Here is a 24,535-nt window from a genome sequence, read left to right on the forward strand (position 1 = left end):
TGCTAGGTATATGGAAGATACAGGGAAAGACCCATGCCCTGGGAATGTTTATATAGCATTCTGTCTGGAAGAAAGACGAACTCACATAAAATAATGTGAAATAATATTACAGCTTCTAAAGCAAAGCATTAGATTGCCCCAGAACTCAAGCTAAAGATGATACCTCCAGAGAGCACTCCTGCTGTCCTGGGCTCCCCTCAACCCCCAAAATAGTGGTATGGGCAGGCTTGAGGCCAGCTGAACCAGCAGAGAGGGTTGAGGGCTTGGGACGCCTTCACCTCAGAAACAGGTATAAAGGTCACGGCTAACCCTTACATAGCACTTGTATGTACCTGGAACTGTTCTAGATGCTTACATGTATTAACTAATTCAGTCTTCACAATTACTGTATTTGGGAGAAACAGTTAATATCTCCATTTACATATAGGGAAACTGAGGCACAGAGCCACAGCCAGAATTCAAATCTACAAGGTCTGGCTCCAGAGTCGTGTCTCTAGTTCAAATTCTCAGACTCCAGCCCAGTATCGGGTGCTGAGCGTTTTTCCCTGAGTATTTTCAGGATAATACGATTCAAAGCGAAACAAATACTTGAAAGCCCCAAATCTATAAAGGAGGAGAAATGCAATGCATGTTCGCTCTACAGCCTCAACTTTTGCCCGACCCAAGGCCAGGAAGAAAATGTTTCTTTTTATTTATATAGTTTTCTTTTTGTGACAACTTGGTGTTTCTGAACGCTAGGGGCTCCCGGATTCTCTGGTTTGAGAGTAACTTTTCCTTTTAGGATTTTTTTTTTTTTTTTTGAAGGGGGTGGGGGAAAATGTGGCCTTAATTATCCTACGTCTTAGGCAGCTTAAGGAAGGGGCTGTGCTTTCGGGATCTCTTCAGAGCCAAGTAAGGAGGTCCCTCTCTTTCCCTCTGTCTCTCTCTCTCTTTTTTAAAAGGACCTCGTGCGATAAAAGTGCAGAAACAAACCCAGGCGACCACAACAGCAGCCGCGGCGGCAGCAGGAGGAGGAGGAAGAGGAGGAGGAAAAGTTGGAGTTGGGGCAGGCGCTCCGGAGCTGCGGGGCTCGGAGCGGCTCCCATTCATTAAGTACGCAGCAGCCGAGGAAGGTGGCCGGGCGCCCGCGCTGCCCACTCCCCCGCTCGCGCAGCCGGACACGCGCCAGCCCAGCGCGCCCCGAGCAGCACAGCTCTGCAGCAGGGTCTGCTCGGCAGCCGGCTCTCCTCCCCCCGGACCTGCGGACGGTTTGGGGCTGAGAGAGGAGCGCAGAGGAGCAGCGGGGAGCAGAAAACAGCCCGGGCTGCAGTGGGAAGCGCGCGGCGGGCTGCACCGTCGCCGCCGCCGCGCAGCGAGCCGGGGCCCGACCCTCCGCGTCCCCGAGCAGCCGCGGCCGGGAGGCGGGCCGGGCGCGCGGGTGTGTGGCTGCCGCCGCTGGGCGTCTTCGCGGGGCCGGAGGCTCGCGCCGCAGCCAGCGCCATGCAAAACTACAAGTACGACAAGGCGATCGCTCCGGAGAGCAAGAACGGCGGCAGCCCGGCGCTCAACAACAACCCGAGGAAGGGCGGCAGTAAGCGGGTGCTGCTCATCTGCCTCGACCTCTTCTGCCTCTTCATGGGTGAGCCTGGCCCCCCGCCCCGCGCCCCCCCACCCCCCGCCAGCCCTGTCCCGGAGCCCTCGCGCCGCCCCGAGCCCCCGCGCCCGCCCTTCCCCGGGCCGCCGACTTCCCGGCCTGGAAGCGGGCGTGGGGCGCGCTCAGGCTCTCCCGGGCCACTGGAGCCCGGCCCCTTAGAAGCCGCCTCCGGCCGCAGGCGCAGGCAGGCTCCCGCGGAAGGTGTGGGTTCGGCCTCGTAGCGCAGGGCGGTGGGCGGAACCGTGACCCCGAGCCCGCGCGGAGCTTGGTGCCCCCGATCCGAGTAAGATGGATCTCTTGGGGCGCGGGGCCCCTGCCTGCAGCCGCGCAGCCTCCTCGCTGGCTGTGTGTAAACACCCAACCCTTCCGCTCCCGCCGCCTCGGCCCGGCCGGACTCGAGCTGGCCTTTCCCCGGCTCCCCCCACCACACACCGCACGTTCCCCCGCCCCGGGGGGGGGGGGGGGAGGGCTGGAAGCTGCGCCCCGCGGGCTTGATGCGGGCACCCATTCAGCTACCACTTGTTAGGCGCCTACTGTGTGCCGGCGGTAGGAGGTGTCACCGACTTAGTTTCAACCAGCCCTCGCCCCGACTCCGTGCGGGTTGGGTGAGGAGCCCCATTTCACCGAGTAGGAAACTGAGGCACCGGGAAAGCAATCCAAGATCAGGATCGTGTTTGGGGACCACGATTAACTGCGGTCTCAGAAAGTTAAGGCGATGGTCCGTTTCTGTTTTCCACACTAGTTGGATGCCCCAGCCCGAAGAGCTGTGGGCGCTAAAAAAAAATTGAGCGGGGAGTGAGGAGGATTTATGAACTTGGCGGGGGCGGGGAGAAAGCTATTGACATGAATCTACAGGAGTTCCAGGGTTGAAGTCAGAGTAGAATATTTTTTTTTAAAGCGATTCGTGGTGTAATGGAAAGCGCACAGGACTTGTCATCAGAACACTGCTACTCTGCCACTTGCTGGGCGTGCCACCTCCTTGCCTCCTGGGCCTCGGTTTCCTCATCAGTTGAGTGAGTGGGTTGAATTAGATGCTCTCCTAAGGCCCCTTCCTGCATTAAGAACTCGGATTTGGTCCAGGAGCTGTTCTGCCAACTCTGCTAACTGAAGAAACATCTGTGTTCCCAATTCAGTTCCCTTAAAATAGAACTCCTGCACGGAGACGTAAGTCCCCTTTGAAATGGATTTGTCCGTGCAGACTGTGCAAACCAGAGACTTAGTGGGCTGGAGTTACACTTCTCTCGTGTTTCATGAGTCTTTTCTGCAGCAAGGTCCTCACTGAGGTCGGTCTGCGCTTGGCTTGACTGTCCGTAGTACGTTTGGGAGTCAAAGGAAGATGCGACACTTAGAATTATTAAAACATAAGAATTGTCCCCTTTGGGTACCGGGAGACAGCTGTGGGTAGAATTGTGCTCTGTGGAAGGCAAGAGAGGTGACTAGTTCAGGTGGCAAATTCCCTTCCCACCTCTTCATAGAAATTGGACGTTAAGATGCTGTGTAAAGGAATTGTCACTGGGGGGCCTGCCTTCCTGTGGGCTGCGCGGGCTTATTATCCTGCACAGTGGGAAGATTAGTATTTAAAGTCCGCTGCCAAGCTATTGAATTTTTAAAAGGCCCTCCCTGGTCCTGGGGGAGTACAAGGAGAACACTAAACACATTGAAACTGTTTGCTGTAAACTTGTCTGGGGCTTCCCAGTGTTTACTGGTGTGTTTTGGTGGTAAGGTAAACTCTTCCCAGACGGCCTGTGCTGAGTACCCTCCTACCTCCTACTTTGTGATTAGAAAAGCAAAGCTAGAAACATGCCTGACAGCCTTTGTAGAGTTTCATTGTTCTCGTCCCCTCTTCCAGTCTTCTGATTTCAGAAGGCAGTCCTGATAGATGGTGCATTCTTATTAAAGGGGAAAGAAGTGTGAAGGAATTTGCAGGAAGACACACCTATCAGCTGCAGTTTAGCCAGGGACAGTGTTGTGCATTGACAGTGCAAGTAAGGTGGATGTTTGCACATTTCACTTCATCTGCCCCAACTCTCCCTGTGTCCCCCGAAAGCTAATATTCTCTACCTAGCTATTGATTATGTTTACTCACTGTTGCTCTGTTTGAGTAAATGATTTTGTTTACCTCAAAAAGGTGATAACTGGAGCCTGCATTTTATTCTGAGGCACATAGCTATCTATTTAAGGAGTATTTGCCTTGCTATTAAAAAAAGAAAAAACAAACATGCCAACAAAGTCATTTTCAAAGTGACTTATCCATGTCTCCCCTATGCATAGACCAAAATACAACATCCCTAATTTAATGCCTCACCTGCCTTTAATAGGAAAAACTGTAAGGTAAATACTTGAGAAATTTATGCAGGAGAACTCTGTTTGGCTTCCAAAAGAAAATTAATAACACAACATGTGATTTTAATATCCCCTACACAACAGCCCTAAAAAAAATTATTTCTTCTTGGTTCACTTTTTGCCTAAGATTGTCAGTATGGTTTAATTTTTATATAGTTTATGGATCATATGGTCTGGATTACAGGGCACTAATATAGTAAAAAAGAGAAACATAGTTTTCTGTTTATTCTCTCACAGGAATATATACCAAGCTTAATCTCCTTTTATCTGGAAAAAATAAAAGCTGATGTGCTACATAAGTGTTATGTGAGTGGAAATATGTGAGCAGTTGAGCTTGTTTCACATACCTTCTTGGAATGTGAAATTCTTAGCAAAAAACAAAAGTCCCCTCTTGTTTGAAGGCCAAAAGAATCTGGTGTCCGAGAACCCTGAAGGGAGTTTACCTCCCATTGAACAGCTGTCTTTGCCAACTGATTGCTTTTATAAATACAGTTAAGAATCTTTGTGCTCTAGTCTTTCTGAAATTGATTTTGTTTTCCTTTCAGTTACATAATATGTCCCGCCTCCTGTTTTCCGAGCATTGGTTCTGGTGTACCAGGTGACAGGTCCGAGCATTGGTTCTGGTGTACCAGGTGACAGGAGAGCGGTGGAGGCCATTCCCAGGCAAGAAGGGAGGAGCATCTTTCTTTCTAAGCTTTGTTAGCCTCTTCTCAATATAAATGTGTGTACTCTTCGCTGTAACCTTCATGAAGAGATTATCTCCATTTCATAGGTGAGAAAACCATGTGGAAGTTCTGAGATGAACCCTGAAGTCGATTTGGGTCGATGCCTAATTTTCAGTGAGCATGACTGGAGTCCATCTCCCTTTCAGACTCAAGGTTCTTATCAGAAAAACCTGAAGCTGTTTGCAGAAAGCCCTGGCTCTCCACATTTCCAAGTTACCCATTTGCACCAAAGCAAGTAGAGAGAGGTGGTTGAACTCTTCTGGTCAGTGATACTGTCTTGTTGCTCCACGGCATTGTTTGGATTTGGAGCTGGTTCCGAGACTAAGTAGTTCACAGATTTTTGAGGGCACCTTTTGACCCCATGAGACCGTGGTTCCACAGAAAGAACACCAGCAGTACGTGGCTGGAGCAAAATGCAGAGATTTGGTAAATCCATGCTGAGTGTCTGTGCCCCCGCTTTCCCTCTCTCCTGTCCCTCATCCCACCTATTTACTGAGTGCCTCCTTCCAACCCTGCATGCACTTGGAGGGCTAGGCAGTTTTAGACAGGTCCGGCTTTTTCTGCGTGGACTTTGCTCAAGGCCCTTCATCCTTTGAGTTCAGTTAGTTCATCTGCAAAACGGTGAGCAAAATGGCCACTTAATTATGTTGCTGTAAAGAAATCTTGAATGTGACAGGTTTTTTTTTAATCTCTCAAGACTTGGGCAAACGCAAGGGCAAATGCAGATTTGTAACCTGGAGCCCTGGACGAAGGCTTTGTGGTTGTCTTCATACATGTCTCAGAATCATAGGTAGATGAGATCATGAAATAAATACTCAGTAATATTACAGTGAAGATCATAAAGCTGCACTTCAAATAGGGGAACGTCATATTTGCCCAGTAAGTTGACGACAGATGATTGCCATTCATTTTGACTCGAAACTTAAGCTGAGAAGGCAGCCTCTAAAACTGAGCAGAACTCTTGAGCCAACTGATCTTCACAGTGTACCCTGAGCCCTCTTTAGAGAAGGTTCTTTTGTTCAAACAAAAACTGTTCCTCATTTGACTTTTGATACCAGAAGGTAGGTGAGCTGAACTGATACCAGGAGGGGTGGGAGGCGTTTGAAGAAGCAGGTGCTTGGTCAGGTTTAGTCTGAAAGGCCGGACTCCTGTGCCAGTCCCCACCAGGAAATGCAGTCAAAGGGTGGAGCATCATGAAGCAAAGGGAAAGAAGCTCAAACAGGTAAAAATTTAGAATTTGGATGCTCAGCAACCATGCTGTGTAATTTAGCGGTTCCAGAATGTTCTTGGCCTTTTTTGATTTTCAGTTAAACAGTTGAGATGAAATTCCTAGAACTGGTTCCATATATGGGCTACGTAACATCATCTTGTGTTATTATTAAATTACTCACTTTTCATCCTAGAAGAGAGGCAGTGTGGTATAGCGAAGGGAACAAGAGACTTAGACCTAGAAGCTTCAGGTTCCAGGCTGGCCAACGCCACCATCCAGTTGTGTGGTGTGGACAAGTTGGTGTTCTGTGGATCTCAGGGTTTGTTTTTTTTTTCCATTGGTAAAACGGGCAGGATCACATCTAACGCATAAAGCTGCCATGCAGCGTTCTGTGACCGATTTCTCTCTGAGAGGAATGACCCATTTGTTGAATGTCTCCCTCATGCATGCATTTTGCTTAGGTCTTCATTGTACATTACCTCAGCGATGAGCCTAGAAATAGGAGTTCTGGCCTTGGACTGCTGCTTCAATGCTATGTAATTTCGGAGAAATGCACTTGACTTTTCCGGGCCTGAGTTTCTTCATTATTGCAAATGGAGGGAAGGGCCTAGATCATCTTCTCAGACCTCTTCTAGCACTAACAATTTTAGGATTCTGTACTGGTAGATACATACTGTGATGTAGAAACCCAGTCATTCCGTCATTCCTTCTGTTAGAGTATTCATCATCGATTGAATTGTTAACATTTTTTAACCAAAGACTTAATGCTGACAATTAGCTTATATTGGTGTCCATTCTGGAGGGAAAGGAGGCACTTGTTACTAAAGTTAACCCAATACACTGAGAAACCAGCTAGATTTTTCCTTGGCCAGATGTGTCCTTTAACCTGCCTCCTGAAATTTATAGGACAGTTGACCCTTGAACAATGCATATGACTTGACTTCCCAAAAACCTAACAGCCTCCAGTTGACCGGAAATCTTCCCATTAACATAAACATCCAATTATCACATATTTTGTGTGTTATATGTATTATAAGCTGTGTCCTTACAATAAAGTGAGCTAGAGAAAAGAAAATGTTCTTAGGAAAATCATAAGGAAGAGAGAATGTGTTTACAGTACTGTCCTGTATTGAAAAAAATCTGTGTGTAAGTGGACCCGTGTGGTTCACATCTGTGTTCAAGGGTCAGCTGTAATCACAAGCACAACAGGTAACTTTCCCTTTTTTTTTTTTGTTATTCTTATTATATTCACTAAGTATGTGTTTTTAATAACTCAATAGGTTTTGATAACTTAATCTACCATGTGAACCACAGAATATAGAAACAGATTTTCATTAATCAACTGGCCAACTGTCCAGCCAAGCATCTTGCATGGGTTGAAATAAAGAAGGGAACCTCCATTTTGTAGGTAAGCCACACTGCCTTTTCCAGAATGGTTGAAAACCTCTATTTCCTCATTATCCTGAACGGTTAGGGTCTTTTGTTTTTGCTTTTTGGTTTTTTGGGTTTTTTTCCCTAGCTTTCTTGCATACTTACGAGATACACCATGGGGGTATAGCTGTCTTTGTGGGAGACTGTTAAGGCCGGAGTTGGTGGCCTTTTCCACTTTGAGCCCTTTTTGATTTCCTGTCAGTTTTGGATTCTTTCTTTCCCCTTCCTGTGCAGTTGTCTGGGCTGGCAAGCCCGGTTGGTCAAAGCATGTTGCTAATGAGACCGTAGTCATAGTCAAGGACTTCTTCCCTGTGTAGGCAGTTATATTTATGGAGACGCCCTACCGAGTGGGTAAGTTCAACCAGTATATATTATTGGAGGAGTAATCACTCATTTGGGGGATGTCTACGACATCAACATCTCACAGACTCACCTAATAAGGAAACCCATCTGGTGCGAAATAGAGATTCTCAGGCTCCTTCTCAGAAGATTCAAATTCAGCAGGCTTTGGACCAAGGCCTGGGAGTCTGTATTTTTTAAAAGCTTCTGGTGATTCTCATCAGGCCAATCAGAGAATCACTGTGTTGTTTAACAGCTGGTGTCTTAGGGCAATTGGCTACGTCCGGGGCTTTTTGTCCCTGGACTGAATGTTCTGGCACTTTTCACATTGTTAGGTTTTTTTCATTTGTGGCCAGCACACCTATCTTTACAGCAAAGATAATGAAACTTGTTAAAATTCGTTCAAAAGGAAAAATTACCTCTGGGTGCAGGCCTGAAGGTCTCCGGTGATTTTTTTAGTGTAGGGACTTGGTGGTGTCTCCTAATTGTTGAGAGGCTGGGATTTTTACTTGTTTCTGGGTCCTAAACTGAGCTCTGTGTAGTGGAAGTTGCCGGCTAGTGACCACTTTGGAAAAATGAGGTGTTAACTCTGTAAATATTTTCTTTTGAGATACTGAAGTTTGTGTCTGAGTGAAAAGTGAAATGAATAAACGAGATTCGGAATAGAGCCCTTAAAAAGATCAAAGTTAGCTTGGCAAAGTATTGTGGAAACAATACCAGCTTTGGATTCCCTCCAATCTGGGTGCGACTTGGGCAAAAAGTATTTCACCTTTCCAGGTGGAAAGGTGTCCTCATCTGGAAAAGAAGCAAGAGACCCAGTGACACCCTGATACGGTGAAGCTCTGATGAAGTCGTGACTCTGAAAGCACTTTAGGAAGTTAGAAAAGCACTTTATCATGATTATCAGTCTCATGTTGCTATTATTACTCATAGTAATTGTAGTATTTTCCCTTCCTTCCCAGTGTTCTTACTCCTCAGTGGTGCTGTGAAATCTGCTCATTTATTTGGCAGCAAAGTTTCCTGAAATATATTAAGGGGGGAAAATTGTGAAGAGAATCCTAAGCAAAAACCAGGCAGAGGGAACACAAATGTTTTTGGTTAGCTGAAGAAAAGTAGTGGAGGAGAGATGACCCCATCTGGGAAAGTCACAATGCAGGGACCTCGGTAGTCTTCGGTGGTTGCTTTCTTCTTCCCCTTTGGAAGGGACATGGCCATATCATCTTAAGAGAAGGACAGACGCACCTTAGGAGAGCTGGGAGGGAATTGGGACAAATGGTCTGTCTTCGGGTCAACTCTTCTCTGTGTCTTTTGACAGCCCCGGGAAAAATCTAACTGAAGAGAACAGTCAGGATTGAAAGTGACGAAAATGCTCGTCATCTAGGGCCCTGTCCACATTTCTGGAGAAAGGGAGGGAGTAGCTGTGTTTGTTATCATATTGATTATTCAGGCCAGCCATGTGGTATCGGTTCCAGACTCCTTTCATAGCTCAGGGAGGTTCAGTGACTTGCCCACGGGCCCCAGCTGGTCAGTAGTCATTCGGTTTTCCAGGGCTCTTGTCACCTTTAATCTGTCTTGCTGCCCACTTTTCAATGTAGTTAATGCAGCGAAGACTTGCGCTTTTCTAGTTCCTTCCTTTTTATTAATTTCAATTTTATTGAGTTGGAATGTGTACGATGTTTTACAGGGCCCAATCTAGGACACAAATAGGAGTCTTTTTTTTAAAAAGATTTATTTATTTGAGAGAGAGCAAGCAAGTGCATAAGCATGGGGGTGGGGAGTGGCAGAGGGAGAGGGAGAGAGAGAATCTCAAGCGGACTTCGCACCAAGTGCGGGGCTTGACCTCATGACCCTGAGATCGCGACATGAGTCGAAATCAAGAGTTGGACACTGAACCCACTGAGCCACCCAGGCGCCCTGACACAAATATGAGTCTTGAGGATCTCATTGGGCAGTGAGAAGCTAGGTATAGATAAATAATTGCAAAACAGCTCAGAGTGTGTTGCTGTGGACAGCGTAAATAACGAAAATGCTGTTGGAACAGTTCTTTACTGCCTAGGTTCATGGAATCTTCAAAATTTGACAGTAGCTCTTAGAGTTGTCATTATCAACAACATCAAGGTCATTTTTTATTTCAGAAACACAGGCCTCTTGGGGCAGGCCAGGGCAGGAGGTGGGAGTCGGGGTGCACGTGAACGAGTCTGGGAAGGGTGAGTATGAGAGGCTGCAGTGGTCCGGTGATGCTGAAAGATCAGGGCCTACAACCCATGTCTTGCCTTTATACCATTTTGCTTTTCTGTTGGTGTTTACTATCAGTTTGAGATTGGTATTGTCCGGGAGGTCCGGTTCTCCAGCCGGAGAAGGTCCTGTCTTCTTTCTCTTGCCTGTGTCCCTTAAAAAAAGGAACAAGATGGGACACCTGGGTGGCTCAGTCAGTTAAACGTTTGCCTTCGGCTCGGGTCATGATCCCGGGGTCCTGGGATCGAGCCCTGCATCGGGCTCCCTGCTCTCTCTGACAAAAAAATAAATAAATCTTAAAAAAAAAAAGGGGGGCGGGGAACAAGACAAACAGGTTAACTTTTAATCCCGATTCGTCGGGTAATAGTCGAGTGAGGCCAGAGAGACATGAGGCAAATCTGAAGGACGGGGCAGTTTTGGGATACCACTGTTCTTCCAACTGGCGCTTGTTCTAGAAAGTGCTTATTACCCAAGATCACTGCTGACTGATTTGAGCTTGAATAGGCGCCCGCTTTTGCAAATGATGTATCACAGGAGAGAAGAAAGAGAAACCCAAGTTTTCGAAGTTTTTGCTTTTCAAAAGCCTCTTGAGGTAGAAACTATTCTCATTTGACCAAGGAGGAAACGGAGTCTCAGATTAAATAATTTTCTCAAGGTCAGGCATTAATTGGTGGGGCCAACATTCAAAAGAAAGCTAGGTCAGGTTCTCAAACATCCTTGTGGAACCATCCTTTTAGATATAAATCAGAATCTGCATTGAAATTCCCCAATTTAAAACCAAACCAAACAACACACATAGGATCCAGTTGGAAACTTTTGAAAGGAACTTGTTGATTTCTGCGTGCTTTGAAAGTATACATTGCAATCAGAATATTGGTGGTAAGTGTGTTTTTGAGGTTTGTCACAAATTAACAAAATTATATGCCTCTAGAGTTTCGCAGAGAAATGCAAATCAGTATAAGCGCCTTGTCATAATAAGCAGTATGCTTTGGTTCCTGTTTATGTACCCCCAAAGCACATAATACACATAATTATAATGAAGCGAAGGAAGCAGTTCTCATTGATGGTTTCTTTATATCTGGCCCCCAAATTAGTTTGCGGTATCAATCAGTGTAATTTCTGGAGAGCCTATTTAATTAAGTCTAGGTTTGTACCTATCTTTCAAGTATCCATCCTGTTTTCCGTGGTTGTTTCTTGAGCACCTACTGTGTGCTGGGCCCGCAGGGTTCCTTGACATTTACGAATTCTCAGGCTGGCGAGTGGGAAACAGACTTGGGAATTAAACACACTAAGTTGCTGATGTGGGGTGGTGGAGGAGAAGCTTTAGCAGCCGAGTGAAGAGTGGGGAACTTTGCCTGAGGGCATGGCGCTGGGTCCTACAAGAGAAATCCTAGCTCATGTGCCAAGAGAGGGGAGAGGGTAATCCAGCAAAGGGGGCAACAGGTGCTGAGCAGGGCACACGTGAATGAGTCTGGGAAGGGTGAGTATGGGAGGCTGCAGTGTAGTACAGCATTGTGTGTTCGTATTGCGCGACGGAAGGAGGATGTTGGAGATGAGGCTGGAGAGATATAGTTGGAGCCAGATTATGAAGGGGGGCTGTAAAAGGCAGGCAGCCGAGGAACTTGAACTTTATTTTGGAGGACCAGCCGAGCCAATGAAATTTTATTTTTGTTTTCGTTTTCCTTTTTATTACGGAAAATGTCATATAGAAACCAAACACTGCATATACCTAGGCGTGGATTTGCTAGGTCATATGGTAACTCTTGTGTTTCACTTTTTGAGGAACTGCCAAACGGTTTTTCCATAGCGGCTGCACCATATTTTAGAAATAGCATGACATTAGTTAAAATATGTAAGGAAAAAAATGAAAAGTTTTATAGACAACATTTGGAATTAACATATTCATGAATAGTTTTGAAGAGAGGATTAATCTGCTCTGAGTTGTGTTTGAGATCTGCAGGGTTTGAGGAGAGGGAAATGGGAGAGAGAGGAGGGGGACCAGTAACAGGGAGGCAGAGCTGGACCATAAGCACTGGAGACAGAGAAGAGAAGGGTGAGTAAGAAGGATGACAGGTAGCTCCTGATCTCCTAGGTGGGAGCCTCTGAACGGTGGTGCTGCCATTCCCTTCACAAACACTTTCAATGCAGTGTTTATAGAAGGCTTAATGAAATCCATCTTGTAGGATTACTGAAATGCTTCATGGTCATAGCCTTACTAGGCAGATGAGGCTATAAGTTCTCTTTCTACCCCCACTCTGGAATTTCTTAGTTCCTCAAACGCCCCTTAAAATCTTAAAATAAATGGGCCATTGGAAATCCTCCTGGTTTAGAGAAACAGTTTTTCTTGGGTTGTAATGGTGTTTTTAAAACAGTGTTGTTGAGATATAATACCTGAATTATATAAAAATTATATCTATATATATTATATATATAAAATGTACAGTTCACAGGCTTTCGGTATATTCTACAGAGTTGGGCATCCATCACCATTATCAATTTTAGAACATTTTCATCACTGCAAAAAGAAACTCGAACCTGTTAGCAGTCAGTCTCCATTTACCCTCTGGTCCCGCCATCCCATGGCAACCACTGATCAACTCTTCGGGTCTGTACATTTGCCTGTTCTCCACATTTCATGTGAATGAAATCATATAATATGTGGTCCTTGTGAATGGCTTCTTTCACTCGAGATAATGTTTGTGAGGTTCATCCATACTGTATCACGTTATGTACAGCATGTTTTTTGAGCATGTATTAGTACTTCATTGACTTTTATTGCCAAATAATATTCCCTTGTATGGGCATACCACATTTATTTTATACACTTATCAGTTGACAGACATCTAGTGTTTTCCACTTTCTGGCCATTATGAATAATGCTGCTATGAACATCCATGTACAGGTTTTTTATGAGTGCACATATTTTCAGTTCTCTTGGGTATCTATGCCTAGGAGTGGAATTGCCAGATTACGTGGTAACTCTGTGTTTAACTTCTTGAGGAAACTGCCAAACTGTTCTGCATAGTGGCTGCGCCATTTTAGAAATAGCCTAAGATTAATTAAAATATGTAAAGAGAAAACACAAAAGTTTTACCAAAGACCTTTGGAATTAACATATTCATGAAACCACTCTAGTGTCACTTTGTTCTTTGAGCCATTTTCCACAAAGAAGCAAAGTTTTTAATCAGTTCACTACTGTCACTGGGTTTAAGATGAGTGAGCAGAGAACAATGAAGCTGACTGAGAAAAAGATGCTGGGTGGTCAGCTAGACCCGCTCACCCGCTGAGTAACATACTTCCACAGACCTGGGGATGTCACAAGCAGATTCCTGCCTCAGCAAAATGAAAACAAGCCTCAGCTCTTCAGAGTCTCTCAAAAACAGTTAAAAGTACAGATCCTAATGTTAAGACCTTCATGTTCCTTGGATCTGTTTTACAGTATTTTTTAAGACCATGAAGTAGAACTGTAGTTTCTGATGAGGTTGATCATTCACTCTTTTCCCTGCTAGATGTATGGCTGTGTACATAATGATCAACTCAGAAGTCAGAATTACCATGTATCTTTTGGACTCACGTGCTAGATGCTGGAGATTGTAAAGACTGTTAAGACCCAGACACACATCTTTAGGGATTAGTAGAAGCGTCACATTGGATGTTACTCTAAAAATTAAACTGTAAGTGCTTAAAAAATGAAACCACCAATATGACAAAAGGGTGAGGAAAAGACACCTTTATTATCAGGAGCATTAGACACTGTCTTGCTTCATCTTTCCAATAACAGAATAAGGTAGATGTCAGTCACCTGGTTTTGCAACTCAGAGAGGGTAAATGATTTGCCCAGGTTCACACAGGTAATGTGTGTGGGGCTGGGCTGGGACTCAGGCCTGCCAAAATAATGGCAATTGCTGACATTTGTCAAGTACCCACTCTATGCCTCTCCCTGGTTGGAGCAGGGTGCACTCATTCTCTCATTTAATCCCCCCACTGAGTCTGTGGAGTCCTTATTACTCTTATCTCCGTTTTATAGAAATAAGGTTCAGAGAGTTAAAAAATCACTTCTCAGAGAGGTTCTGTGGCAAGTGACTTTTGCAATATTGGGGTCAGACCTAAGCCGTCTGACCCTTTGGGCCATCCTTCACCACTGGGCTCTACTGCTTTTGTTCTCCAGGGCTTCTGAAGCCCCCTTTGTCTGCACCCCTCCGTGCTGGCTCTCACATTGGTGACACGTGATGATTTGTCCAAATTGAGTTAGACTTGGGATTCTCACCCTGGGCTCTCTGGACCTGTAAAGGTGTATTAGGGCAATTATGGGGCATCTTATGCTATTTTCAGCACTTCAAAAATAGCTAACCCGTACTGTAACACATTTACCAGTGTGCAGCTAGTCTAGACTAACTCAGAGCATCAGCCTCTGCCTCGACTAGTCCAAGCACTGGCATTCTGTGCTATGATTTGAATGTGGAAGGACACCTGTCCACTCACTCTGGTCTTGCTGGTTATTTCCACTAATCAGGAGGTGGGCTTACCACTTTCTATGCTTTGATTAACAAAAGGAGAGAAGTGATTTAAAATACATTTTCCTTGGTAAATGAAGACATCTTCCTGACGTCACAGAGGGTCAAGAAGGAAGTGGCAGGTATCTTTGGTGAAAAGGTTGGACATCCTAGAATAGATACGCCGCTCTGTGAATTTAGAGGAGAGGAAGACACCGTGTCATGGGAAGAGGGGCTTGAACTAGGCCTTTGTCACTCACATCAGGCAGCAGTAATGGGTTGTTCTGTTAGTGACCTTTTTTGTACCGTGGGCTTGATCTGCTGTCCTTGTGGTTTGTTGTAACCTTTGAGTCACATTGAGAAATTGTGAGCTTCTCTGGTTAGTGGCTGTGGGTGCAGCACCTTCATTAAATGTGGTGAATAGAACTTCTGCTAGTAGCCTCTTCCCCACAAATGACCCACATTGTTGTGGAGTTTGCAACCGCTAACAGGAAGTGGCAGAAATGCTTGTCAGCCACACGGTGGATTTCATTAGACACTTGCCCAAAGTAGCTGTTTTGGTCAATTTGGCCTCCATAGGTTTCTGGGGAAGAATGGCCAAATACGTTAGTTCTCATCATTGCATTTGTCTTGCTGTCATCTTGGCCTTGATGGACATTTTGATTAAATATGGAGTGTTGTCTTTTGAAGCAACTGCACATACTGTGATTATAGGAAAAAACTTCTAGCAGGCTGAGATTTTTAAAAATATTTCCAAGGGTGTTAACCACCTTACCTGAGTCTTTTGTTTAGTGGGCTTCTTGCTTAAATCTCTTTGGAGAGAGTAACTCCAATGCCTAGGCAGGAGGGATGATGGACTCCACTCATCCTAGTAAATCATTGCTTTGGAAGATCTGCATCATAGGCATTGGGTGAATGCATGACTCCCAGGGGCTCGCTGGGAAATTAAAATATACTTCTTGGGTCAAAACATTAAAAATACTGGGTGCTTTCAATCCCATGGAGGGAAATAAGCCATCTTGATTTTTGGTTTAATTTTCCTAGGGCCATTGATGGTTGAAGAACCTTTAGTTATGATTTTGCCTTAAATTGGATGTTTGCAGTTCTGCTGGCCTCAGCTGTGAAATCCAGTAATTATTAATTAATAATCTCTTTCAGTGAATAGTTCCATCCAATGATAAAGTATGCATCTGAGAATTAGAATGTAAATATCCTTTTTTGCCTCAATTTCTCTCATTCTAGATCTCTAGCTGCCTAAACCCTGAAAGCTAACAAAACACAAATACCACACTACGCCCAGGATGTCGTTCTCCAAATGCCAACTGGAAAAAGGCTAGGAAAAGAATGCTTTTGAGTGCCACCAAATAGTATAATGCCAAAGGGGAGATACTGCTAGAGCTGATTTTTACAGATGAAGCAGTTGCCCTTTGGAGAGGTCGAGTGGCTTGCTGGGGATCCTGCAACTGGAAAAGTGGTCGAGTGCCTGGGATAAGAACCAGTCAACACCTTTGCTCTTTCCTCCAGCAGTGAAGACTGGTGTTGGAATTTGCACTGACTTCTATTTTCAATAATAAGCTTATGAAGCAAGCAAGTCAGCCAGAAAGTTTTGAAATGAAATTATCAGGCCTTGTAAAGTGTTCCAAGTGTGATTTGGGATTTAAAGCCTTTTGCCCATTTTAGTTTTGCCTGTTTGTAAAATTCCTGGAGGACGGAGATTAGACTGACAACCTTCAGGCTGAAAGGGGGAGGGCATGCACTTCGCGAATCCTTCTCTGGCAGGCAGTAATGCAAGGGACTTTACAGGCATTATTAACTGACTTGAATTTCACAACAACCCTATGAAGGAGGAGGTTGGAGTTCATTTTAGTTTTCTCTGAACCTAGTCAGCAATGCCTGTCTCAACTCCTTTTGGTGGGTGGTGACACGCTGTATTAATAATTCAACTAGTTAATCACTAGCAGAGATCATTTACTAAGATTCCGGGGGAAGTGCTTTGCTGGAATCTGCTTGGAGCTGGTCACTCATGCCATGCAGCCACTTTTATTGAAAATACGTGGGAGAAGCTCCGCTTCCGTAGAGCATTAGAGAAGGACAGGCCAGGGCAGGAGAATATTTTGCCGATTTCATACAGAAATGGATCGACTTTTTCTGGGGAGGGATGGCAGCTTCACATTCTGTTGACCCTTCCTCTTATCGGTCTTCTCCAAAGGAGTTAAAAAGGCGGGGAAATGCAACATTTTGAGTGAAGTAGCCTATGCTTTGGTTACAGGCTCTGTGTATTTCCCAGGCTATTGTAGGTGTCCTATTCATCTGGGATTTGAATGGTGGTGTGATTAGCATGAGAGCAAGTGCATAAAGTAGGTCTTTTTCTCCTTTTCCTAAAAGAAGTTTTGTGGCGTTTCTTTTTCTGACAGAGTTGGCATGAAGCTTTGACAAACACAGACCCATGGAAAAGTTAGCTAGGACTCAGAGCAGACCCATTTTGTACAGCTCCTTCGCACTCAGAGTGCAGAGAGGCAAAGCATCTGGCAAGAGGCCCCTCGGATCATAGAGTCATAGCGAGGGCTGCTTCTCTACTGTGGACCAGTCAGTGATGGATGGGAGATGCCCACAAGACCAATGGCAAAGTGCATTCTTGGCTGTTGACCAAAACTGCAGATGAGAACATTCCTGGGACCCTGTTGTCTATCTGATCTATCCTTCAGTATTTATTGAGATAAATGCAAAGGCTTTTTTATTTTTATTTTTTTTGAAGAGGTGGATCCTGCCCTTAAGGGGCAGGTGAGAAGATGAGGAGATAAGACACACAGTCAGTTGTTGGAGAAAACAAAGCCAGGTAGTGGAAAATTAAATGAAAAACTTCCAGTATGGAGTCTAGGAGGCAGCTCTGTGCTGATCTTGGGCTCTGTTCCCTGCTTTGCTGTATTGGCTGGGGGACCCCTGGCAAATTATTGCTACTTTAGGAATGATACAGTGGGGGTGACGATTCATTCCGTCCCTGCCTTATACAGCTATTGAGACCCAAGGGTGTGGTGTCACAAATATACAGGAAAATGCTTTAGGCTGTAAAGCCGTATCTGTGTTGTGCAATGAATATATATATTTTATCTTCTGAATTTGTTCTCTGCATTCTCTCTGTTTCTCATTTTAGGTGCATGCTGTCACATACCTGTGGCTGAAAATATTTCTTTAGAGGTTTATTTCTAGAGTGATAGTGTCTGCTCTCCCCCATATATACTTTATGCATTAAGCATACAGAGTCGTTTCTTAAAACTGCAATTCTGATCACATAGGTCCTTCTCTTAAGACCAGGACTTTTATGACCTCCCATTGACTACAAAATAAACCTTTAAATATATTTGAGACCCTTCAGAATCAGACCCCAACCAACCTTTCCTGCTCCTCATTCCCTTGCTTCCCATCCCCCCCACTCCGCTGCTCCATACTCTTGTCCCAGACATCTCCATCTTGTGGCCAATCCACGTGCTTTCCCACTGTCATTTCTCTTCATTCGATATGTGCTACTTACCTCATGATACTCAGTCAGTTCAAGTGCAGCCCCTTCTGTGGAGCCTTTCCTGATTTCCTCTGGGCAGAATTAGACCTTCTTTGGGCCCTTTGTATTGATCTTTCTTAGGTGGAGACTTCGGTTTGTTTTCTGTTTTATACAGTTCCATCTTAATAGGGTATGACTTCCTGGTATATAATAGATGCTTAAAAATTTGTATTAAAGAAAATGGGAGAGGTGGGGGGATGGGGTAACTGGGTGATGGGCATTAAGGAGGGCACTTGATGTGATGAGCACTGGGTGTTATATGCAACTGATGAATCACTAAATTCTACCTCTGAAACTAATAGTATACTATCCGTTAACCAAATCAAATTGAAATAAAACATTTTTTTAAAAAAAGAAAGATGCTTTCAAAAAATTTTTTTAATTAAAGAAAATGTCAAGAAAAAGTTACTTTAGAAAATAGAGACAAGAAGCAAGAAGAAAAACAACACTTTTGCTACCTCTACAACCACAATGGTAAGGTAGCCTGGCACAGTATGTCTTCTTTCTATAAATAGCTACATTATTATTAAGTATAATTATAAAGCTAAACAGTGGATACTTAACACATACTTCCTGCGAGACAGTGTGATGAAATGGAAAAAAAAAAACAAAAAACCCTTTGCTGCTAGAGTTTGTATCAGCCCATCAAGTACTAACTAACTTGAGAGACTTGGTTATGTAACAAAATGAAATGCAGTTAGATATTTTGAGTTCAACTTTGTATTCGTACAGTGTTTTGAACTTGGTCAGCAGACTGAATTTGTACTAAGGATGATAGCTGCCATTCAGGAAAAAAAAAAAAAGTTTAACTTACCTTAAAAGCTAGGGCTGTTTTTAGAGTGAGAGGTTTTTCTCATCTGGTCCTGCCTTAGGTGAGGTTCTTCAGGGAGAGAGCAGAAGCCTTCTGCAGAAGAAAGTTGCCCAAACTGGGAATAAGAAATCTGGGTTTCTGTCCTAACTTTCTCTGCCTTACTCTCTAACTTACTGGGTCACCTTAGCCAGGTAGCTTTCCCTGCCTGTGACTATTGGCCTCAAAAGAGTATATTAATATGAAATCTGTCTTCCTATAATTATAACGCAGCATCAATTATGTTTGGTACTGTGTCTTCAAGTAATTATTATCATTATTAATAATATTAATTAGTTTTATCATTAAAAGCCCCAGAATAAGTGGTCGTGATGTGTCATTTCAACAAATATTCCTTGAGCATCTTTAATGTACCAGGTACTGTGCTTGGTGTCGGGATCTAATGATGAATTGGATGTGGTCCCTGCCCGTGAGTATTCTAGAGTAGACATTGGTAGATCCAACTCTAGAACTACAGCACGGACATCGTACAGAGGTAGCAGAATTGATTTTGGGGGCTGAGGGTAGTAATATCACAGTCGTTTGGATGGCGAATCGGGAGAATGCCGTTTGGTACTGTTGTCCAATAAGGCATTCCACCAGCAGAGTGGTTCTTCTGTCTCAGCTCTGACCAGTACTGACGACCACGCTTTAGAAACATCTTAGAATGCAGGAGGTGGGGGGACCTGACCATCAAGTTTTTCCCCTGCCTACCCCTATTTTATGGATGGGAAAACTAGGCTCAGAGAAGTTAACTATCTTGGAAAATGGGTAAAATCCAGAAGAAATGAAACCCTTATCTTGTGCAAGTTCAAGTTTAAATCCAGTAAGTACCATATTTTAAAGCATCCCTGTATACTATGGATTTGGTTATTCTGCAAACCAGATATTGGCCCCATGTGTCAGTAATCTACAAAGCCTTTTAAACCTTAACACAACATCCCAAAGTGTAGTAATATATTCTTATAGTAATAAAATAGTAAAAAAATTCCAAAAATACGATTATGCTTAAAGGGAATAACCCTCTCACCCGCCAGCCCTCTAAATTCTAATCCCCGGAGGCATCTACTGTTAACAGTTTCGAGTTCCTGCCAGCCTTATTCTGAAGGCACAGGTATTCTCATTGACATCCACCTTCAGCCATGTTGCTCTCATTGTTTCCTAGACACACCCCACAGATGTCTGCCTTCTGGCCTTTGATCATGTCTTCCCTCTTCAGAGCACCCTCCTCTTCCTCTCTGCCTGTGGGAGAGAGAATCCATTATGGCTGGTTTCTGCTCATCCTACTCCCTCACTATGTCTGCCTTGGGGTACTTCCATCCCCCCGCCCATCTCAAGTCATCTCCGCTCTGGCACTAGTTAGTGACCTTAAGCAGATCACTTATGCTCTGTTGGTCTAATACTCCTCACCTAAATAATGGGGCCGTTTAATTAGATGGTCTTTAAGATCTGCTTATGGCCATAAAATACAAAAGGCTGCACCTAGCACAGTGCTTAGTTGGGAGTCTTGGCTGTATTGAATGCCTGAATCCTGTCACAGGATTTCAACATAAGAGGAGAGATGAAGAGGTTCACCTACCAAGTTCCCCCAACTTAAGTCTTGCCTAAAGTGTTCCACTCTAAGAATGGAAAAAGGATGTGTCTTGGGGCAGTTCTGGGCTCAAATCTTGGTTCCACCATTTTGCTAGCTCACAACCCAAGGCAAGGGTCATAATCTCTCTGAAATTCAGTTTCCTCATCTGGCAAATGGGGACAATAATTCCTATCTTAGAGGTTGTCCCAAGATTGGAAGATGCCTGGCAGACCATAGGCTCTTCTGCATTAATCTCTGCCCTGCTCCCTCAAAACTTTTTGTTCAGGAACTGTTATCTGTCCGAGATAATTGGCAAGCTTCAGAACAAATAAGCGTGTAAGAGAGTGCTACCTGGATTTACAGCATGTGTAGTGTACAAAGCATGGATTAGACATAACTTACCTGATCTTTGAAAAGTAGCTCTGGAGTCCTTCCAGAGAATCCTATAGCAGCTGCACCATGCAGCTACCTTTCCATCGGCTCTCGCTGAAGGAAGATGTTTTCCAGTTGGGAGAGTGCACGCTGGGAGTTCATCTTTAATGCATTCCAGTGTCCTGAGGCAAAACTTGCCTGAGAGATTAAGCCGAGCATATTAACCAATATCATTTAAAGTTGATTAAAACTATCATCTTAATTAAATACAAGAGAACAAGAAGTTCTCAGTCTTCTGGTAGCAATTAAAGACTAAAGAGTCAATTTGAAGTTGTTTTTGCAACTCTTAAAATAATACTCTGTCTCCCCCCCTCCATGAAAAGAGTTTCTTAGCTTTGGACATGCCTTCACATTGAGGTTTTTGAAAGCTGTTAGGACTACAAACCTGCTGGCAAGGCCTTCTGCTGCCAAAGCATCTGAGTTCTCAAAAGCAGGAGGGTTCAAGCTCAGGATACGCTGATTTGGAAAGAGAGCCCAAACAAAGGGCCTTTTGAGGCAGGAAACGGGGCTTTGGCCTCAGCACAGAGCAGTGTGGGATTGGAACAGCGCCCCGGGACTTGCCGAGGAGGAGAGGGACTATGAGATCGATGGAGGAAGTATAAACTTTCTCCATACAGCGAGAGTTTATTCCAAAACCCTCGAAAGTTGGTTTCAGAAGCTGTTATCTTTCCTCTGTCCACTTAATCAGCATGCCTGTAGAATATGGACTTACTCTTTGTATGTCTTTTCGCAGAAGAGGGAAATGATCCATGAAGGTACACACAGACGTGACCATTCTAGCAAGGCTGTCTGACCGGAGACCAAAGGTTTTCTTTCAAGACCCAAAGCAGCTATGCTCACGAATTCACTTATTCACCCGTGTATTCGTGCAACATTTACTGATCACCTGCTCTCTGCTAGGAGCTGTGGAGTTGAAAGGGTATGGTTCCTGTTCAAGGAGCTCAAACTTGAAGGTTTGAAGGGAAGGAGACTGCCCTTCTTCATAAGTACCCACCGCTGTGTTCACGTACACGTGACCCTCCTCCCCGCACCAACCCCCCCAAACAGGTTCTTAAATTTGACCTTCCCTGAAGTCACGCTTCTAATACTCATCTTCACAGATTAACAGCAGCAAACCGACCCAATAGATGGAGCCCTGCGGGCACAGGTCGGTTAGAGAAGAGTGATAAACATGGAGAAGATTCAGGGATATAACTCAAGGAGGAGAAAATAAGTTCTAGCAGGTTCTATTCTCCATTTTTTTTCCCTGTTCTTCATTTTTATGTATCTAAACTGTACCTGCTAAGCAAACACTTCCATGAGCAGTAAAGACCCCCTTCCTGTCAACTGCTGGGTAAGATTGGGGGAGGGGGCGGGGGGTGAAATAGAACAATGGGGACAACAGAAGGAAATGAGAGGGTTTGGCAGAACCACTGACCACAGAACTGAGCCTGGGAGGGCCTGGGTCAGCTGGGACCATCACCTAGAAGAGTTGCAGTGACTTTGGGGCACACATTTGGAAAACTTGAGTTTTCTGGAACAGATGGGGCTCCGAGCTGTGAGCAAGAAGGGACAGTTTGTCATAGATGAGTGATCTTAAATGCGTACTCTTTGCCCCCCATGTGCATCAAGAATGTAGCCCATGCTGGGTGGCTTTTGAGAGTCTCTTGATCTAAGGGTATCCAGCCTCTACCTGTTAGCATTGTTTATGCGGCAGTTAACTGCTATTGTTCCTACATAGTTTTACGGATGTGCTGCTCAACCAGCAAATGCAAGCACACTTGAATTCAGAGGGGCCAGGGCCTTGAATCTGCAGACAGGTTAGGTTACCCTAACATCAATTAGATGTTGTCATGAGATGCAGGGACAGCTGTCTCCCTCTTTAGATTCCCACTTGCAGGTGGTGTTTTTGACAACTGGGCTTAATCAGAGAAGTGATAACAGCTGATTGGTTTATTGAACAACGACATTTAGAAGAAAAGTTTCTGATGTGTTTATCGGTATCTGGACCACACAGGCAACTTTTCTTTCCCTCTTTGAATTAGAGCATTTTGCACAGGAGATTGAAATTTGGAGGAAATATTGCATGCCTATACGTATTTGGAGAGGTGTAAAGGATAAATATTGGTTTATGTAGAACCCTGACAGTGAAATCTGAGGCAGGGATGTTCTTCTTTTTACTTCCATATTCCTGGTGCCTAACTCGGGGCCTGATACATATTAGAAGTTGTTCAGTAAAAATTGAAAAAATGGAAAAACCCAAGTATTTTGACACTAGCATACATTTTTAGCCTTTTTTTTTTAAAATCTATGACTTTGTTTTTCATCACTGATGTTTTAAATTACCCAAAATTTGGGAAAAGGGAGAAAATCACCCATAATCTACTACCTAATGCAAATGTTATTACCATTTGGCATATTTCCTTTTAGTCATTTTTATTTGATTTTCTTTCAGTTATTTAGTAGGTATATATACATACATATATATTCATACGATTTTCTGTGTTGCTACTAAATGCCATAATTAAAGTTATTTCTCTTTACAGTCATTCAGAATTAAGGATTACCCTTTAATCACACAGATTTCTCTTCATTCCCTTTTGCTTTCTTTGCCTTACTCCCCCAAATTAAAACTCTCTGGGGTAGGTCCTATTGCCCCTGCTTGCTAGGGCTACTGTAACAAAGTACCATGAACTGAGTGGCTGAAATGGCAGAAATTATTATCTTACAACTCTGGTGGCTACGAGTTCAAGATCAAAGTGATGCAAAGTGGTTCCTTCTGAAGGTTGTGAGGGAAGAGGTGTTCCATGTCTCTCTTCTTGGCCGAAGATGGTGGTCTTCATGTGAATATGGCATCCTCCCTGTAGGCCCTATCTAGGCATCTCTACATCCAAATATCCCCATTTTTGCAAGTCACTTGTCATATTGGATTAGGATCTACTCTAATGACATCATTGTAACTTAATTACCTCTGTAAAGACCCCATCTCCAAATCAGGTCACACCCTTGAGGTCCTGGGGCTAGAACTTTGACTATGAATTTTTTTTGGGGGGAGGGGACACTCCAAGCCATAGCACCCCTCCATTTATATGCAAGGAAAATGAGGCCCCAGGCAGGTAGTTTGAGATTTAAATTTAGGCTTCTGTGACTCTGAAATGTGCATTATCATCACATCCTGTTTTCTACCCATGAATTGAAAATACCGTGAACAAAGAAAAAAAATTACTTCCTTGATTTGAATTTGATTAGTGTGAGACAATGTTTGATGATGGTTATTAATTGCTAAATTTAACTGTTTGACCAGCTGAAACCAGAGTAATCATGTTACTTAAAAATGACGTTAAGTACAGTACACTATGCTTTGTTAAAACTTCTCATTGTTCTAAAGTGTTTGCTAAGCCTGTTGCACAGATTGTCCCATTCTTATTGGAAGTACGAGGGAATACAGCACCCCATAGGCTCTGGGGCATCCCAATGATTCTCTGGCAGTTGGATCACGTTTCATTGTAAAACCAGCCAATATTGCATATGGCTCATCAGTTTTCATCTTGTTTCCTTATCCTTTATGTAGATTCCCTTTAGTTTTTTGTTATTCTCCTGAGGGATTATGGCAAGCTACGTATACACACACGTGTGCCAACTACACCCCCCCATGCACGTTTTTTTACAAGAAAAGTAACATTTATTCAGTAATATCTAATATAAGGTTCATATGCAAAATTGTACAGTTGTCCCAATA

General features: G+C 44.0%; 1 protein-coding gene across 1 annotated transcript in view; it reads left to right on the forward strand.

The window, feature by feature from the left end:
* The first annotated feature begins 850 nt into the window (after nt 1–850).
* The window catches only part of PLPP3 (phospholipid phosphatase 3), an 82,120-nt gene continuing 58,435 nt past the window's right edge, over nt 851–24,535 (forward strand). Inside the window, exon 1 of the mRNA XM_032428150.1 lies at nt 851–1,618. Within this exon, the coding sequence (XP_032284041.1) occupies nt 1,480–1,618 (139 nt within the window). The 5' untranslated portion in view covers nt 851–1,479. The remainder of the gene's footprint in view (nt 1,619–24,535) is intronic.

Source organism: Phoca vitulina, unplaced genomic scaffold (genome assembly GCF_004348235.1).
Source record: "Phoca vitulina isolate PV1807 unplaced genomic scaffold, GSC_HSeal_1.0 scaffold2, whole genome shotgun sequence".
NCBI lineage: Eukaryota > Metazoa > Chordata > Mammalia > Carnivora > Phocidae > Phoca > Phoca vitulina.